General features: G+C 46.0%; 1 protein-coding gene across 3 annotated transcripts in view; it reads right to left on the bottom strand.

Annotated features, from left to right (window-relative positions):
- LOC121591588 overlaps positions 1–19,170 on the bottom strand; it is a 62,839-nt gene that overhangs the window by 8,372 nt on the left and 35,297 nt on the right. Inside the window, exons 1-2 of one of the 3 annotated variants that reach the window (XM_041912292.1) lie at positions 17,550–17,620; positions 15,696–15,890 (exon numbers count right to left, since the gene is read on the bottom strand). The exons of 1 other annotated variant lie outside the window; for it this stretch is intronic. In XM_041912292.1, coding sequence (XP_041768226.1) covers positions 15,696–15,713 — 18 coding nt within the window. In that variant the 5' untranslated portion in view covers positions 15,714–15,890; positions 17,550–17,620. Of the gene's footprint in view, positions 1–15,695; positions 15,891–17,443; positions 17,524–17,549; positions 17,621–19,170 lie in introns of those variants that run through there. One more of the 3 variants, XM_041912293.1, reaches the window with a different exon arrangement.

The following is a 19,170-nucleotide window of genomic DNA, read 5'->3' as shown; positions in this document are numbered from 1 at the left end:
CTCCCTCCAAATGGGTTGTTAAAATGAACCATTCTTCCCCTACTTTAATAACTCTCTTAATTTTACTAAGTTGATGTCAAATGCCGGTAAAGTATTCTAAGCACCGTCTTTACTGTCGAAGAGGACAAAAGTCGAAGCATTTCGGTGTCAATCGTGAACGCATCGGTTCCGTGTAATCTCGTGTAGAAGATCGCCGTTGACCGTTAAGTCAATAAAATGGTCCTACAAATGAAGGGGATCGTAAAGAGTGGGATCTGTCTCTAGGAAGTGTTACAATGCCAATTAAAATGTCTTCTTAGCTCTATTCTAACTATCTATCCTTAGCAAGCTCTAATTTGAAGCAAACTGTAAGAGGAATCATTATTTGGAGAATGTTGTTAGAAAAACATAATTTTGTATGCTTTTTTTTCTTCAAACGAAATTACAGACTTAACTTATTGTAATTTTGTTCAAAATCATTCATTTTTAATATCAAAAAACCCCTTTTTTATCAATTGTTCGGTAGATGCCTTCAACCATTCGTAATTATTTCATATTAAAATTAAATTAAATTATAAAATAAAATGAAATTTCAAAAACTTCTCAATGCACTCATCAAATTGACTTAGGTCTTCGCCAAGTTAACCTTCCCCAATTACAAACTGTAATACGACATACAAATGAAACAATCGTTACGCAAAAAAGTGCAACCAGCGCCACCGATGTACCGGTGAATTCGCAAGTATACTGAAGAAAAAACACACCATCCATCATCATGCGGAATTAAACGAAGCACAACGAAGTCGCGATAAGCGTTGAATCGCAAAGATTATCGCAAAGGCAAGGGAGGATCAGCAGCTTTTGCTCGGGCACCATAAAGCAGTGGTTGTAAAAACGAAGGAAAAGCTCTCTGCCCGCGCACAACAAACACAGCACGGCACAGGTGCACCCAGGGCTGCTTTCGGTAAATCGCAATTGAAGTTTGGCCGCTTCCATCCATCAATATTTATCCGCACGTAGAGCGAAAGAGCGGCCAGCAGAGTAAGACTTTCCGTTTTTTTTTGCCCCTAATCCGAAGAGAGATTGTGGCGGCAGGCGGCCGATACAAATGGAAAGTGATGTTAAGTAATGCTTAAAGTTTGTGCTTTGAGCGCACAGCCTTACACACACACAAACCGCCGTACATTACTGACCCACTAGCCCTTTGCCTTGGGTACGAAACGTGCCTCAACCGTCGGGTGCATTGATGAGGCCGATGGTTCCATCCATCAATTTAAGCGATTCGCAAATTGTTACGTACTACGCCTACCGGACCAAGCCGAGCATTAGCGCTATGTGTGTGTGTGTGTCTAGTGTTTGTGTGTGTGTGTGTGTGTGTCTTAAATCTTCCCAAAGATAGCTACAATGCCTACACTCTTCGCCTTACTGTAACAACATAATTAACACGCGGGACGCTTTTGATAGTTTTTCCATCGAAACGGGCCACAACAGTTCATCGGATCGAGCAGGAAGCGAATGGTGGTGAATGATTGAAGGTTGAAGGCCCCCTTCCCCTTTTTTTTTAATTAGATTTCTCCCTTCAAAACATAATCCCATCACCAGAAAGCTTGTCACATTAGGGAGCATTTTCGTTGAAAACCTTCATCCCTTGTGCGTTGGGATTTTCACGACGATCGTAATGTGTCACTTTATCGCCAATCAATCGACACGTGTTTCTTGGTTTTCTTTCTTTTTTCGGTGGATAACGTGATTCGGTTCAAGCTGTCAAGATTTGAGGAAGGGTTGGAGAGGCAAAAAATGGTTGAAACAACACCACGTGAGAACCACCGTGAGTTGGATTAACGCGCCGGAGCCAAAACCGGAGACGACGAACCCGGTCGATCATCATTCGATACGATGGAATCGTAAAAACGTTCGCTAGTACCCACGCCGTTTCGGTGTACGAAAGGGAACGAAAAAGGCTTGCACCCGTTCCCACCCTGCCCAGTGGCTAGCACGGTGTTCGATTTGACTGTGTCACCCGATGGCTGGGTCTTGGATTGGATCTTCCTCCGCCAATAGAAGCAACGGAACGAAACAAAGCGCGTCCCGCGTCCCGTAAAACTTTCACTTATTTATCCTCCCTTTTCCCGAACGACACACCGCACACCAAATCACGGTCAGCGGGACGGGCTCTTTGTGTATGTGTGTGTGTGTGTCACAAAGGGGCAGGAACGACACACACACGCGAAAAAAAACGACGACTAGCCGTGTATTTCCGTGTCCTCCCGGAACGGTAACACGAACCCTGTAACGCGGCGGAAAGCGCGCGCGCGCGCTCACGCTCCCGCGGTTCATAAAGCAAGTCCATCTGATTTGAATTTTACTACCCCTTTCGACCCAATGTGTGTGTGTGTATGTGTTGGGCGCAGAGTGGAAAAGCTAATCAGCACGGGTCGCATTCCGGGAGGGTGAGACCGTTCCGGATCTATTTCGCGGCTTCACGTATGTGGGACCTCCTCGTCGCTACTACACTTCGGGGATCGGAGACCCGGGGAGATGGCGAGCACGGGGCTTCGTTATCTCGCAAAATAAAGGGAAAGTTCCTTGAAGCGAGGAACCCCAAGGTGGCGAGGCTGTAGGAAGTCTAACCAACAACAAAAAAAAGCTGTTTTTAGGGAATCGGATACAGCGGAGGGAGAGCGTTATCAAAGCTATTTTATCGTGCCGCCCAGCTAGCCACCCAGCTAGCCCACGGTGGAACATTCCTGAGCGAGTGTAAAACTGTACAAGTTGGGGAGGGGGGGGGGGGGGGATTGGGAAACCAAAGAGTGTAGCATAATAAAATTAGCATCGGTTCGTTGTTTGATGACCATTTTTGGAGCACCATCAGCACCAGTCCCGATAAGGCAAAATGATGGAATTTATGTTTTAGGTCCGCTTCTTTTCTCCCTTTTCTTTCCTCTTGATTGTCGTATCTCTCGCTCCGTTGTTTAGGACAACTTCATCAGCACAATCTCATGTTCCTGTAAATTGAACAACACACTTTCAATTTCAACTCAGTTCCCTTGTAGCATGGGAAAATGTCGCTACAAAAACCCAGCTGACAAAAGTGTATCGTCTTGAAAAACCTTGTCCCCTATTAAATCATCCCATTGCGGATCGACCGTATTACGTATTACAGGTGTGCACATTGAAGATTCTCCAAGGCACCAGGTGTTTTTTATTGCTATTTTTTTTTATCAACCACTGTCGTTATGATGGGCAAATATTCATCACCGGTCGAAGTGAAAGGCAGACTGTGTGTCGTTGGAAGGGTGCACAACGTGAGTCTTTTACCTGATGTTGCCGTTTAACCGATCGATACATCCCCGCGATCGCGCACACTCTGTTACGCAAAAAAAAGGCACACTGTGTTTGGTAAAACGTTATTTACGTGTGAGTGTGTGCGCGAGTGTGTGCATAAATAATCCGAATTGATCGAAAGGACACGGACATCGCGGATGTGGTAACGAGCGCGCGCGCGCGTTCAATTAAAATGCACACCATATCAGAGCCCGGTGGTGTGCGCATCACATAGATTTTGTAGTTTATTTTTTGCCCCTTTCCTCCCTTCCACCAGTTGTGTGCTTCCTTTCCCTCGTTTTATCGACGATGCTTCGCACATCGGCTGTAACCTTTGATTGCAGCACCGCAATCAGTATTACCAACACACACACACACACTCTTTGCTGACGCGGCATTATCCAGCAGAGTGGTTGCTGAAGGGTGAATAAAACCGTGGAAAAGGCAAACAGACACACGCGGACACATCACGCCCGCAGGCAGTACTTTCCTTTGCTATATCATATGACTCCCGTACACGACACATAGCGCCGAAACCGGACCCCGGGGTCCGGTTTTGGTTTGAAAAACGAAAGACTTCACCGCCGAAGCGACGAACCTTCCTCTCTCTCTCTATCTCTCTCACACCTTCCCGTACCCGTAGAACGGGTTGGGTTTGGGGCGAAAATGAAGGTTAAGCGAATCGTTTGATCGGCGGTAGGTGGGCACATTCAACAGGGAAGCGTCCTGGGTGTGGTGAACCATGCGGTCCGGAACTTGGGCCGCTTCTCCCCCCAACCGGCACAATACGACGCCGTATTTTATCATCCCATTGCGAAGAAAGTCGAAGCTTCCGACCACCGCCAAACGCCTCTCTGCAATCGTCACGCGGGGCAAAAAAAAAAACAAGAAAAACGAAGAACTGGCGAATGAAATCCAATGCAGAGGATCGCTGATCGGAATCGGATCGAAATCCAAGATAGCCGACTCGCCCCCGGATCGAAGATTCATTCCGATTTTACGGAGAGAAGTCGTAAGAGGCAGCAGCGTAAGACGGCGACACACTGATAAAGAAGCAAAACACAAACCCTCCACAACCAGTCGAACTCGTTTGGTGTGTGTTGTTGCGATTGCATGCGATCGGCTTGAAAGTCTGAAAGTCACCGTTGGACGATGACGCGCGCGGCTGCGGTGAAAGACACTTACACTTTCGTTCGGCGTGCGTTCCCCCGAAGCGTGGTTCGGAATGTTGTCCTTTGGCGTGAAGCGTCAACTAGCGGAGGGGTAGGGGCAGGCAGCAGAAGGAGCGAATCCCATCTCCAAACGGCGGCGGCGACGGCGGACACAGCCGGCCAACCCTGAAAAAGGGAAGTGATGCATGCTGCAACACCCTACACGGAGGAAGAAGGTGGGACCCTTCTTCTTCTTCTTCAACCGATGTGGTTAGGGAAGTGTTTGCCATTCAACAACCCAATCCCCGCACGTACCAAAGACCTTACCCCCAGTACCGGTATTGCGGGTTGAACCTTTCTCCTTTCGTTCAAGGATGCGAGCAAACCGAGCAGGAATGTCTGCAAGTTGCACCGGGCCAGAAGCAATTGCATCGCCGCGCGCTTGCGTAACACATCCATCATTGCGACGGCTGAGCGGCTGAGAAAGTGGCTCGCTATACGGCCGGACATAAAAAGGGGACGAGCACGTGAAATATGTCCCGCAGTGGTCCGATCGCAGTGGTCTGGCTGTCCCGGGGCCCTAGTGGCAGTCTATTAGCATGCAAATGAAAGGAAACTTTTCCCCTTTCGACTCCGTCGCGTACGACAAACGCCACCTCTACCAGCCATTGTGCGGTGACCACACATTCCCGAGATTGTAATCGAGGAGCTATCCAGCAATGACTCTAAAAAGCTAGGGGACAGCAGATGAAATGGATGACCTCCTGTAGATTCCATCCAAATTGGCAAAGGGGCTACAAGACGTTATTCTTCCCCTATCTTCGACAGCGTGGGTAAGGTAAACCTGGCCGAGCTAGAGCGAAAGATAAACGAGCGTTTTATTTTTCACCAGCTTTGTGTGTGCTTGAGCTAGACCACAAGAAGCGAAGAGCTCCAGAAGAAAGTAAAAACAGACGACCGCTCTGCTCTAGCGACGTGTGCCTTAGAGCGGTGTCGTATTTTAACTTCGTTACCCCCGAAATAAAGCCACCCTACGGGGGGTGTTGCTGCATCTTCCTTCTTGGTTTTCGTTTTTTTTTGTTGTGTGTGCTTGAGTACTGAATTTTAAGGCCACAACACACACACGCACAGCCAATCTCGTGCGAGATATCGTCTCCAGGTGGACTGCTTAATTTATTAATATCGTACTTTGTAGTCATTATCGTTTTCATCGTCTTTTCTTTCGGCGGAGAGAGTGCCCTAATGCTCTCGTGTGACAGTGGACGGGCGACAAACCTGCGGGCCCTGGTTAATAGGGTCCCTTAGGTTGGGTCGAAGACCCCCAGGCACCATCACATCCTCCCTCATGAGGTGCGCCACTTTATCTGGCTTAAATTCTTTCCTCCCCCCGCAACCGAGCGAGTCTCGTGGCACCGTATGTAATGACCCTAATGCTGCTTGATGAGGTCACTAAGCATGGATTGTTGTGGTGTTGTTGGGATAGTGCATCTTTTGGGTGGCCACTCGAACTGCATTTGAGATCGACGATAAGTGCGATTGTCCCCGCCTTTGAGTCTCAGTTTTCATGGTAGTAGATAAAATGTCCCCAGTGTATCGGTACATTGCTTTGCTTTCATTAAGAGAGGCTGGGAAATTTGAATGCCTCTTTTGGTGACGAACCCCCCTTCGAAGACGAAGGAATTGAAGAGGACAACACTGCGGTTGGTATTAAAGTATGAGAACAGGTGAGCCTCAATTGCACAGACTCCTTTGTATTACTATCTTAATTACCATCTTGTTTTAAAGTACCTTAATTGAAAGCGAAACTATTTTTTAATGATGATGATTTTTATGACGCAGTTTTGGTGAAAAACGATAAGTTTAAAATATGTTTTATTTGGAATGTATTTAGTGACAAATTGCATTTTTAAATTGAGTGAAATAATATAAATTGTTACTGTTATATGGTTAAAAATTATGCTTTAATCGGTTGAAAGATTACATCACTATTTAATTACTTTAATCTCATAAACAGCTGCAACCCTGTACTTAGGGGTTCTCATACTTGTGGGATACTTTCATGATTGTATCTTATAGGAAATGAACTTTATGTGAAAGGAATTGGACTCTATGAGCATCTTTTTTGGACAAATCCAATAGGAATTCCCAATAGGCCTGTCTGAAAAGGGTACCATAGAGTACAATTGGGGCAGACCCAATCTATAAAGTTCATTTCCACTAAGTAAGAATTAAGGAAGTATCCCACAGCTATGAGAACCCCTGAAAAACCTTGTAAATACAAAATGTAAAATTTGCCATAACCAAAAGCTTGATTGCAGCTGCTATTCGAATAAATTAATTTTCAAGCTTATGTTGCACATAAAACAGTCGGAGAGGAAACAACTTCATCCAAACACACACTAACACCTCCTTTCATACACCGCCCCAAAACGCTACAATCGTTCGGATAGGAAACAAGAGCAACGACCTTCCTGCAACTTGAACACGACGCAGCATAGCGGCCCACGTGTTAAGCCGGAATCACAAGACCGCGAAGAGAGCATCTCACTCAGACAAAAACACACAACACCACCACCACCACCATCGTCACGATCGTGGTTCGGAAGCCCCGACCCGGCAGGAACCTTCTCCTCCCGAATGTCACGACCTCCAAATGTCACCTCATCAGCCCGGGCGGCAATGGGGCGGGGCGTCCATATCTGTCATCGTGGCCCCGTCACTTGATCCGTCGCGCCCGGGAGGAAAAACGATCGAAGCAAACAATGCGCTTTCCGACACACCGGTTCACGATCGTGCAGTTGATTATGATGAGTTGTGTGTGTGTTGGTTATGTTTGTTGCCACCAACGTTGAGATGGATCGTGGCCCTTTTGTGCAAGATGGAAAGTGATAAGTCGGGAGAGGTTTTTGCTGCAACTGCAACTAGCAACGATTGGTGACAGCGATGACTGGTGAAACGATCCTTGACGCCGGTTCCGATGTGTGTGTGTGCATGTGCTGAGTGTCGGAAAAGCGAACCAGATAACCAGCATTGCACACGATTCTCACACAAGATTACATCTATATGATTATTCTCCTGCTTCTTTCGTTCGTCCTCTGCCGTATTGTAAATGAAAGTGAAACTGGCGCTTTTCTCTGTGTCCAAAAAATTAAACCATTCCTCACCAGCTGTGAAGGGGATACACGTTTGCGTTTAAGTGAGTTATTACACACCACAAGCAAGAGCTGATCATTTCAACAAACTGCAACCGTATAATAAGCTTATCGCATTTATTTCGAGCCGCCACGGGATCGCTGGAGAGGCGAAAGAACGAATCCGCTGCACCCGCGGCAACGGCGTTTAATCTCATTAGGAACGGAGGAGGAGGTCTGGGAACATCTAAACACACAGCCACAAAAGTATAGTAGTGTTTCATGTTTCGGGTACTGTACTTTCCCCGCTCTTTCCATGCTGCTTCTCCTTCGGTGACCGAAAAAATAAAACCGATTAGAAGCTAACCCGTGTATCGGTCCGTATGTGATGGGTGTGTGTGTGCGTCTATAAAGTAATAAATCTTGTGGCAGCATCCGTCCTGCGGTCGGGCTCACCAGTGCTCCGGATTCAAGCTCTTCCTCTGAAAATTCTTCTGCTAACCCTGCTCCCGATGCCAATGACCTGAGCGGTTCTGTCTGGCGATTTGCTTCGGCTTCGGCAACGAGAGCAAACGATTCCATTGACCTCGGCAGCACCGTCAAACACTTACTTCCGTCCCACAAGGCAAAAGGGCTGGCCGGTATGGCATGCGCACTCCAAAGAAGGGGAAAAAACAACGGTCAGTGAAGGAAGTTGCAGGAATAAAATGAAATGAAAATGAGATCTTCAGCCAGTCCGACACACACACACACACACACAGATACATTAAAAAAGTCAACGGGCGGTCTTGATGCGACGGTTCGTCGCTTGCCCGCCCGTTGTATTCTTTTGTGCAGCCGGTCGGTTTTGTCGGGGATGGGTTTAGTTTAATCGACTGTTTTAAGTGGTGATTTGCATTGGCTTTCCTGTGGCTGTGATTTACCTTTACCACGCCCCCCACCCTCTCTCCCTCGCTTGGGTGACAATCTAATTAGCGACGACTAGCCCGCGAAGTGAAAGTGCCGCCTTATCGGGTTTAATGACACTGCGGCTTCGATGTTCGAAAATTCACTTAAGCAATTCATTTACATTGTGTGTTCGGGTCGGGCGCGGAGTGGAGGACCGGAATAGCTACGACGGACAAGCAGGCAGGTAGCGCAGCGGCTTTGGTTGAAATGAAAATTGGCTCGCTTTCGGTCGGGACAGCCATTATGCCAAATTCAAACGCCGCACACCAAAAAACCGCGGTAGCCAAATTTCGAATCTAAATAAAGCTACCAACGATGATGATTGCGATCGCAGTTTACCGATCCCGATCACGAGTAGTGGAGCAAAATTGTACCACTTAGGTGCCCGGGGAAAAGGGTAGCCCCATCAAACCAATCAATCGTCGAAAATAGCACCCATTGCAGTAGTTTGATCGAGTTCGATTGTGAGACACGAGCGAGGGCAGACAGGCAGGCGAACCCGCGCGTGCCAAAGTATGCTCGAAGCTCCGAAGTGCGCGCACGCTGATCACTTGTCGCAGAGCCCATGGCATGTTATTATTTCATCATAAACTCACGGCAAGCAAGGTAATCGAACAGGAGAGCGAGACACAGAGAGAGCACTGACGCAGACCAACACAATGTTGCTGGCCTGTTCCCATCACGGCGAGAGAAGAAAATGAAAGTGTTTTCCGCAAGTAGGATGATAAAGACGGACAGTCGATCCCGTGCCTCGGGTGGTAGGTAGCGATAGTTTAGACGGTGCGGATCGTTTTTCAATCGGATGCGGTAAATTATCCATTTGGGAGCGAGAGGGACCAAGGAGTGAGATGATCGATGCGGGCCAAGGGTGGAACCCTGGGAGCTTGGGATGGGAGGGGAGGCAGATTACATGAGCATGCGCATTAATCACCCGGCCGGACGGGGCCCAGCAACCGACAGCAAACAGACATTTATCGATAAACTGTTTACTGACATGGCATGGCGGGAAAACGCGCTGATGAGTGTGAGCGTGTTGAAGGAAATGGAAGGAAATTTGCAGTAATTGTGTGTGAAAAGTACAGAGCATGTAGATACAGTTGGAATATTATGTTGGAATTTTATTATTTTTTTGTAATATTTTTGGTAAAGTTTTGATTAGGCGTATTAGATTCCAACTGTAACATAATACTGTACATATGTTACAGTTGGAATGTTATACGCTTAATCAAAACTTAACCAAAAATATTACAAAAAACTAATAAAATGTGTTTCCTTTCAATCAACGGTACTTTACAGACGAGGATTCTGCTAAGGGGATGAAAAGATTGAAGCAGCTTTTTCCCCTCTTTATATATGAGTTACTTTGCATGATAATTTAAATAATTTAAACAGCCAAATCCTTTGCACAAAACGACGAATGTAAAAGGCTCCTTTGTGGAAGGCAATAGTTCCTGCACAACATTTACTTTTACCCTTTCCCCTGCATTGAGCTGTTGTACCCGAGAGTTACAAAGCTTCTCCCGTTAATTCCCTCGCATTGAAAAGCACCAGAATGCTGCAGTGATCGAGCAAATTGATTGTACATTTCACGGCCCAAGCAGCCCCAATATTCGAAAACGGTCGCCCGACAGCTTGCCAATGCCCCACCAGGTGTGCTAGCTAATATATTCCCTCTGCCCCTGTTCCGAGGGCCGCAAACATTCATCTACGATTCGCTGCAGCAAACCACCCGCCCGTCGGACACGAATTTGCGATTTTATGCGATTAATTTTCTCGCCGGGGGTAGATGGAATGGCGTGGCACCAGGGGGACAGGTTCCACCCTTTGTTTGTTCTGTGTTGAGAGGGCACGCGGCAGAGGGATGAGTGAGCTCCTGCCGTGCAAAAAGAAACAGCTTCTCATTTTCATCCTTCGCTATTGACCGCCAATTAACGGATCCAATCATCAACTCGTCCACGCTCACTTTGTGCGATTCGTTTCCCCCCGGATCGCTGGCCGAAAGTGAGCTTCGCACACAGAGAGAGGAAGAGCGAATGGCAATCCGATTTTGGTGTCCGTTACTTTGTTGGCGACGAGCCTTTCATGCTGGTCACGACGCAGAGTTTCTGAATGAGAAAAAAAAGCTCCAACTCGAATCCCCCGGAGGGCCCGTTCCAACGCCCCGTTCCAATCGATAGCGGTCAAAGGTCAGGCGAAGGTGCGGTGTACAGGCCGTACACCACGGGGAAAATCTATTTTCGATCCGATCCCGTACCCCCCATTCTCGCCTAATCTTTGGGGCCACTTTCATCGCGCGGATCGCTTCCTGGCCCGGTGCTCTGCAGTGCAACCCCCACGGTTGGGCTCAGAAACAGGGAAATGGGGAATGATTGTCCAAGGACCATTTGCGCTTCACTAATGTACCTTTCGATACCGGTAAATCAAGGGAGGGAGGGAGGGCAGTGGAGCGGTGGTGCTGGGTCGGGCTTTATCGCACCTTTTTTCCCTTGTGCGGGTGATTCTTCGCGGTTCATTGCGCAACGACGATTTGGCTAATTGAATTTATTGCGCGAGGAGGCTCCACTGTGTCGGGGTGGGTCTGAGTTGCCGTTGAAGGCTTTATTTCCGCTACACTTTACGATCGAGGTTCGGGCCGGATCAAATCGAAGTGACGGTGCAACGCGCGCGGATAAAGAAGGTCCACTCGGGAGGATATGTGAAACATTATGCAACACACACACACGGAAAGGATTATGGCAAATCCCTCTCAACGAAACATTCATTTTTCAAAACAAAGATCGTCAATTGCCACGTTACCATGGACATTGAACAATCAGTTGTCTACAAAAATGAAACTCATGATCCTTGAAATATATTTAAACCGTTAATGGAATATATGTTTTCCTTGCAAAAATATTGCAAATATCTTGGAGACGCCAAACAGCAACTTCACCATCAAATTCATTCATTCAATTGTACATTTAACAAACAAAAACACACTCACACACAAACACTCCCACACAAGCCCAGACTATCAATGGCATAACAGGGAAAAAAAACGCAGCTGATAACGGTAAGCTTATTGGCACCGGCACCGGAGAAAAGCGGAAGCAAACCGTACACAACTTGTACACGTGGGCCGTGGAATGGCAAACTGGCGGCTGGGTAGGTGGCACGAATGGAAACCATTGCAGCAGCAGCATGGCAGCACGGGCATGGGAAAAATGAATCTTCCGAATTGTCGGAGCAAAGAGAAGAAGCAACAAAAAAGCCGTGCGGAAAATGGAAATTATGTAAATCAACACCGACGCCTATTTTATTGCTCTCCTTATCTGGCCCGCGTTGGCCCCAAGTGCTTTTGCAAAAGAAGAGGGATGGCAAGTGGTGCTGCAATGTGTGATGGTGGATTTTCCTACCGCTTGCTACCTTGCAGTGGCATCATTTTTTTAAGGCGAAGAGAGAGAAAAGAGAATGAAAGAGAGATGTTCATGCGGGCTGAATGCACAACTAATAAACGTTTAATTTGTTGGTTTCTTTATGTTGCGCTTCGACACGGCAGAACGAAAAAAGTCAATAAATATATAGAAAAAGATCAGCTCAACAAGTAGCATTGAGCCGGTAAAACTTGAAATAATGTTGAGTTACTAATATTTGTTTAAGAGCACAACATGAAACGGTTTCCAAACACTCCTTGCCAACCGATCTGCCTTAGTCGCGTGCGGATGACGCGACTACCCTTTCCGGCCGCTTCCAAATGTCAAACGTTATTATGTGAACTCACACGAGTGGTTCCTTCTTCGAGTGGCAAACACTGCTCATTACATTAAGCAGCACCCACCCGAAACCCGCTGCTCTAATTCCGCTCGACATCATCCTACCCAAAAGCGAACCTTTAGCGGCATAATCGGTCTTACGTTACCGGCGAGCCCTCCAGTAATTGCAAAACCAGCCACAACAACGGATGCGGCGTTTGCTCCCCTTTCTGTGCTTATCTAAACCTAACCTTACGGGAACGGGGTATAGAGAGTACAAATGCATGTACCACTCGCCAACGGAATCACAGCAGCAGCAGCAGCAGCATCATCTCAAGATAGGTTTGTATCATGCACTACATGCTGTTTACTTTCAGCATTGCCCACACTTTTTCTTTCATTTCCCCGTGAGATCTTTGCCCGCGTATTGTTGTTTTGATGTTTTGTGGGTTTGGGTTTGGTGCGGCATGCAATCTAGCCCGGAAGCTCGTTGCGTTGTTACATCTCCTCTGCCAAGGGTACCGCAATGCCAAGGTAATGGTGGAATGTGGAATGCTATCAGCAAAAATGGAAACTAGTGGAAGCGATTCCCTTTTTGCTCGCATTCAGCACTGCACAGCGATGCTGAATTTCGGAATTTTGCCGATGACAAATTGGTGGCGAAACGAAGCGCACAGCAAGAGACAGCAAAAGCACATCTCGGAAGGACTTGAAAAAAGTGAAACTCACCCAGAGGTTCGGAGCCGATACGGTACACGGTGGGAATGGTTTCGAAAAGAAATCAGCGCTTTGTCCCATCTTCAACTCTCCCTGCCTGCCGATGATATCGATAAGCCTGTCCCCGGCTGGCAAAGTGGCCAACATTGGCGCGTGGTGTAGGTAAATATTGATTTAACGACTTCATTTTTACTTTGTTCCCTCGAGCACTCCCTCTCTCCCGCATCATCCAGTATTCCGTGGCGCATAAAAGCAGTGTGTTAATTTCTCCTCCCCAAGACCCTAATTCCAGCCGGTCGGGGAGGGTGCGTGAGACAAACACCTGACCGCACACGATGGCACGCCGTTGACAGACGCGCTTTGCCGATCAGAAAGCGAAGGAGAAGCTCCGGTTTGCTTCCCCCATTCCCCGACCCAACATAAACCTCACTCTGACCAGGCAACCTGGTGAAACAATCGGACCACCGCCCGAGAAGCGAAAACGAGACACAATTGACTTCCCATCGAAGACTATTGGGAGATGAAGAGGAGACGCAGTTTTTTTTTGTCTCCGCTTGTTGTTGTCGTTAACAAAAAAAAAAAGCGCCGAGAAAGATAGCGCGGGGGAAAAAATGTAAATAAATAAATAAATCAGCGTTTCGGGCACCACCAGCCACTCCTCCGCCCCGAATGCCGACACGACCGAGACCGTGTGGTGGACGGATGCTGAGGTCATGGTAAGATTTCTCTCACGGCTGCCGGTGCTGCTGCCGGTCGGAGGATGAACCGACGCGACAGGTGACTGCAGATTCCGATGGTGAAATACTTTCTAAATTTCGCCTCTTCACCTCAAACAAACTTGTCCCCTGGGCGCGCGATGCTCTGTTCGTTGGCCCTGGCGGTGCGTAATCCGATTGTGTGAAGTAGGCGACCAAATCGGTACGCAGCGATGACGCACAAAGTGATGTTATGAATTACATTTCTTTATAATTGTCACTTGATAGAGTCAACTTGTTAGTGTAGTGATTGGCATTGGAATTTGATGTTATCGTTTAAAAAATTAGTGGCGCATCATCAATGCACGCTGGTTCTGATTGTTATTATTTGTTTTATTAAGTTTGAACCAACACTTGTTTTTAATTGATTTTGGAACAAATTTTAAAACCATTGCTTCCCAATTGAAGAGGGTTCGTGTTCTGCTATCATTGAAGTCTTTCGAAGAGAACAGCTTTTCAAATAAATTGTTTAATATTATTGCGATAAGAAACGAGTTTTGTTCCACTTTTTACAAAACATAAATTACACCACAACTCGATTTCAAGTGCATAATACATCGTGCGGTGCGTAGTGTGCGTTGTTTGAAAGTGAAAGAAATCCCTACAGTTCCACATAACCGCTGATACGCACACAGCCGCCCGTGTGTGTGTGTATGGGGGGGGATGCAAAACTTGAATTTCTCGTTGTAGCCGTCGTAATTACTTTACTACCCTTTTCATCAATCCAGCGTGTCCAACCGTACACACCCATTTAGTTGATCTGGAAAGTGTTTCCCCCTAGTTTGCGCCCCCTCAAACACACACACACACACAGACGCAAACGCCCTTTTTACATCCTGCTAAAGGTGTTCGGGCGCTCGATTTCCGTCTTGCAAAGGCGTGGAGTGGTAGTACATAAATCTGTACACATTTCGTAGGCAGTGGCTCGTTTTGGGTAAGAAAGTATAATTTCTTTTAAAAAAGAGACCTTTTGAAATAGCAGTTGACTTGTTTCTTTTCTCAACTCATTTTTTCCATTTTTTGGGAGGTGAAAGAGAAATTGCCAATACAAACAATGTAAAGTAAATATAAATACCGATCAATCAAGCGTTTCAGATCGGCTGGGGGAAGTGATTCACACAAAAGAGCTCATTGGTGATCGGTAGGGACATTCCATTCATCTTCATGATACACTTCAAAATTTGCAAAAGAAATATCATGCTATTTTAATAATACATTTAGTATTTCCACATGTTAAAATTAATTTATTTATATTTAAGCTCTAAACATGAAATTAACCAGTTCAGCAGGAAAACAAAAATCACCCGACACGAAAGTGAAACTGATGTCACTTTCCTTCCACGCTCCGGGCCGAAATCTAAAGTGCCGCTGCACGTAGGCGGACAGTTCGTCAAACAAATGAAGGGAAAATGCAGTGCCGTTGTGCTGCAGATGTTACATATCCAGCACTAGCGGGAAAGGTGTTGAGAAGCGACAACTCATTCACAAGCGAATGACCACAAGTGGCGACCCGCACAGGCAATCACTCATCACTACCAAAGGCGGGCCTGGCAAGGGGTGTGGAAGAAGGTTGTGTAATGAAGCTATAAATTCGAACACCAGGCGTACACTAACGCAGACGACCTCGGTGCGTCTTCGGTTGGGCAATTCCGCGGGCACATCCATCCATTACGGAATTACCCTCCCATTCCGTATGCCCCCGCGGTCCGGCTTCCCGGCCAACGGATGCGGGAGTTGCGGTGGTGTCGCGGAGCATTGGCGTGGGCGTAAAGCAAACGTGCAAAGATTTGGAAACATATGCGCTGGTGCGTTTGTAGCGGCAGCACTGTATGCAAAATGTTTTGTAAACATAATGATTAAGATCTCGGCTTCGTGCTACTTCGCGCAGCGAGTCTCGGTGAAATGGTGTAGATACATTCAGTTGCTTTAATTATTCGTTACAAATTAGCTTAAACTTACCAAAACGAACAACCTCATCGTGGACAGGATTTAAACAACCAAGCACGGACTGTCTATATGAACTATAACACTTGGAGTGAAAACACTCAGATCTGGCGCACTTTGTAACTGATCACTCCGCTTCCTCCGGAAACAAACGCTGCACACAAAAGAAAGTTACTCCTCCCGACGCCGAACGGCAACCTGTAAACGGAGCTGCAAATAGGGGGTAAACATCCACTTTAGAAACAAATACAAAAGAAACACCCCGAAAGAAAAAAAGAGGAAAAAAACAATCACGAATTCACTAATCGCACGTGCACATTACAATTGAGCGGGTTCGTTTCCTGTTTAAAGTGTTTCGCGCATTGAAGTCTTTCATTGCTAAATTGTTCCCGAAATAAATCACTTTGATTTTACTCTGTTCCTGTTTGGCCCCTGAGACTTGAACGTCATTTTTGACGATATAATATGTTCTTTTCACAAGCGATTTGTATTCGGACCGTATTTGAGGTTACTGGGTGTTTCCCTTTTCTCTATGTTAGGGAATGTTTTACACCTTCCTGAAACATGCACATAGCATACCCGCTGCTTTCGCTGATTATTCGGTCACGATTTTGAACTGTTTCTTCTTTTCTAGGTACAACGGGCCATATTCAGCACAAGCACGGTCATACAAGGTGTGTAAGTGAAAATGAAATTTCATTCGATTATCATCCACCCGCGGAATGTCACTAATTAGTCATGTCACGAATATTCGCTACTAGCAGATTTCGTTGCAGTGTAGCTTCTTGTTAGAAATCTGTGCGTTGTAGTATGGTAGCGTCTCGCTAATTCATCACTGGAATCTTTTTTCCCTCTCACTCAACTAAATAATCCATCTTCTAATTGTCAAAAGTTAATGTCTAGAAGAAAAAAAAAACACACTTTTCTGCTACTATGCCCCAGGGGGCGGAAGTTCGTCGCTTGCTGTGTGCGAAGGCTTTCACTCGTTCTCACGGCACACACACACACAGACACAACCGTTCAATTTCACACGCCTTGTATTCGTTTAGCACAATCTCAACGGCTCCCGAGACGCCCTGCCAGTGGCCAGACGCGCCATCAAGCAAAACAGGATCACAGTGTTAAGGGGAAAGAAACATCATACGCAGCGTGCCGAAAATTCAATCAATCTTCCAATATACGGTTTTTTTTGTTTTGTTCAGTTTTTGCACGTCACTTATGTGTTTGTTGACCCGCTTCTTTTGCTTTTCGCTGCATTTGGTTCCAAGAAACGGAAAGTTTCCAACCGAAAAACGAAATTACGCTCATGTTGGACAGCTTCAATGAAAAAACACGTTCTTTTCCCAGATCACTGTAACTCCCTTTTTTTAGTCATGATGAGAAGGTATGAAAATTCGTCTTAATTTTCGCTCCCTCTTAGCAACAAGATAGATCACATATCCAAGCACCAACAGGAACACTCTTGCGGTACTTCAGAGCAAGTTTCGCGTATTATGTTTTTGCTGCCATTGATTTATTTTTTTTGTTTTCATAAGGCTCGATGATTTCGAGACGCGAATTTTCGTTCGTTCGCTACTTTCACTCTCACTTCGCACTTCCCGCCCGTCCGCCGGAAACACTGTCCTTTCCTGCTGGGTGCAGAATCGATCATGCTGCGTCACGAATCGCCCTCGGCGTATTTGGCGAACCACGCGAACGGCAACACTGACCTTACGAATTTCGAGCGCTTGTTAAAACAAAAGTTGCGAGTTGCGATAACCTACAAAGCTAAAAAAACCACACTAGCACCGTTTCGACTCTACGCGATACACCAGCGAGCGAAATGGTGTGAAACGGTCACAATCCTGCCCACGGAACGTCCGATACTACCTTTCGACGCTGACTGAGGAACGCTGGCGCGCGTCTGTCTCGCTGGACAGTCCGTGATCGTTTGAGCTGCCGGTCGGTTGGGGAAACAAATTTTTATAAAAGCAACCGTCGACCTTTAGCTGCCCCGGCCGCTGGAGAGCGCAGTATTTGGAGAGCGCACATTCAAATGAGGCCCCGAAGCTTTGCGCAAAGTTGGTTCACGCGCACGGTTCGGGGGGGCGGTATATGCCGTGGAGGTGCACTGTGGTTACTCTCACTCTCATTTGCTTTTTGGAGTGCGCGGAGAGTGAAGAGCTTTCGCTCGGCGCGGCTTAAGCTAATCCGGACCGATGAATGCGCAGACGAAACGTTCATTCGATTTATGGGTGTAATGTGGCAGGTGGTTTTAGCAGTTTGACGAAATTGATTGTTAATTAATAGTGATAAGAGTCTTCGACTTTTAGGAAAATTGTCTTATTTATTTCTTTAGAGTATTTAAAAAAATGCAATAAACACTTTTTTAATAATAAGAATAACGTTATTTCAATCGCCCTTAAGATGCTCTAAAACATGAAATAAAATACGTGTAATGATGTTGGTATTAAAAATTGGTTGATTTTTTTAGTTGCTCTAAATAATTTAATCCTAAAGATGTTCATTCTCGAATGAACCTAAGATCGAAGAAAAATCCAAAAAACTTGTTTTATCTCCCATACGATCATCTGAATCATCCTCAAGATCACTCTCGCTCTCAAACGAAGCGCGTAAACTATACCCGACCAAGCAGCCCGCTCTTCAGTTCGCTCAGTTTTTACTTCTTCCTCTGCTTTGGTTTGCTCTCGACGTGAGCGAGAGACGTTCACTTTCATTTGCTCTTCTCGAGCGACGGCAGCATCTAGAGCTTTCGCTTTCTTCGAACATGATCGCTATTCGGGCAAGTGGGAACCTGAAGCTTACCCCTATTTTTTGTTCTCTCACTGTCGTAAGAAATTCACTCGATAACATTCGATAGTAGCTCGATAAATGATTGAGAAATGTTTACCTATTTCACCATAGAGCACGAATAGCGGGAAAATGAATGCGAGAAAGGAGCATCACAACTGACATTAACCATGTGTGAGGCTAAAAATATCGATACCATGTGAAAACGTTCGCTGAGATAAATTAGAGGTTGTCCGTTTGTTTTGACACCGTTTTGAAAAACCACGGCTACCTAGTTTTAATCGCAGGTTGAAAAGGGGATGACTTTTATGAAGGATGCATCATGCACATTGTGACATTTGCATCGTTTGTGCGCTACACATTTCCCCTTTTTTCGAAATGCCATTTGAATTAAATATTAGTTTGTTTTCCCAAGATAAAAATATATAACGTGAAAAATGTAAATTAATGAAATAAACACTGCTGTCTATCACGAACCTGTCCAAATTTTTGATGCACTAATTTACAATTTCTTGGATCGTGGTTCAATTAATAGCATTATAAAACCAATCACTTCGCTTCAATTCCGGCGAATGAAATGTATCTTTAGCTACAGTCAAAAGCTTTCCAAACATGATCAAACAACCAAATTATATCATGACACGCGACACACTAACGTTCTCCCATTCATATAGTGTTTGCGATCGTGTTCCACTAATTG

The sequence above is a fragment of the Anopheles merus genome, chromosome 2L (assembly GCF_017562075.2).
Source record: "Anopheles merus strain MAF chromosome 2L, AmerM5.1, whole genome shotgun sequence".
In the NCBI taxonomy this organism is placed as follows: domain Eukaryota; kingdom Metazoa; phylum Arthropoda; class Insecta; order Diptera; family Culicidae; genus Anopheles; species Anopheles merus.
The sequence above is the reverse complement of the archived record's forward strand: the minus strand, read 5'-3'. Positions and strand labels throughout refer to the sequence as shown.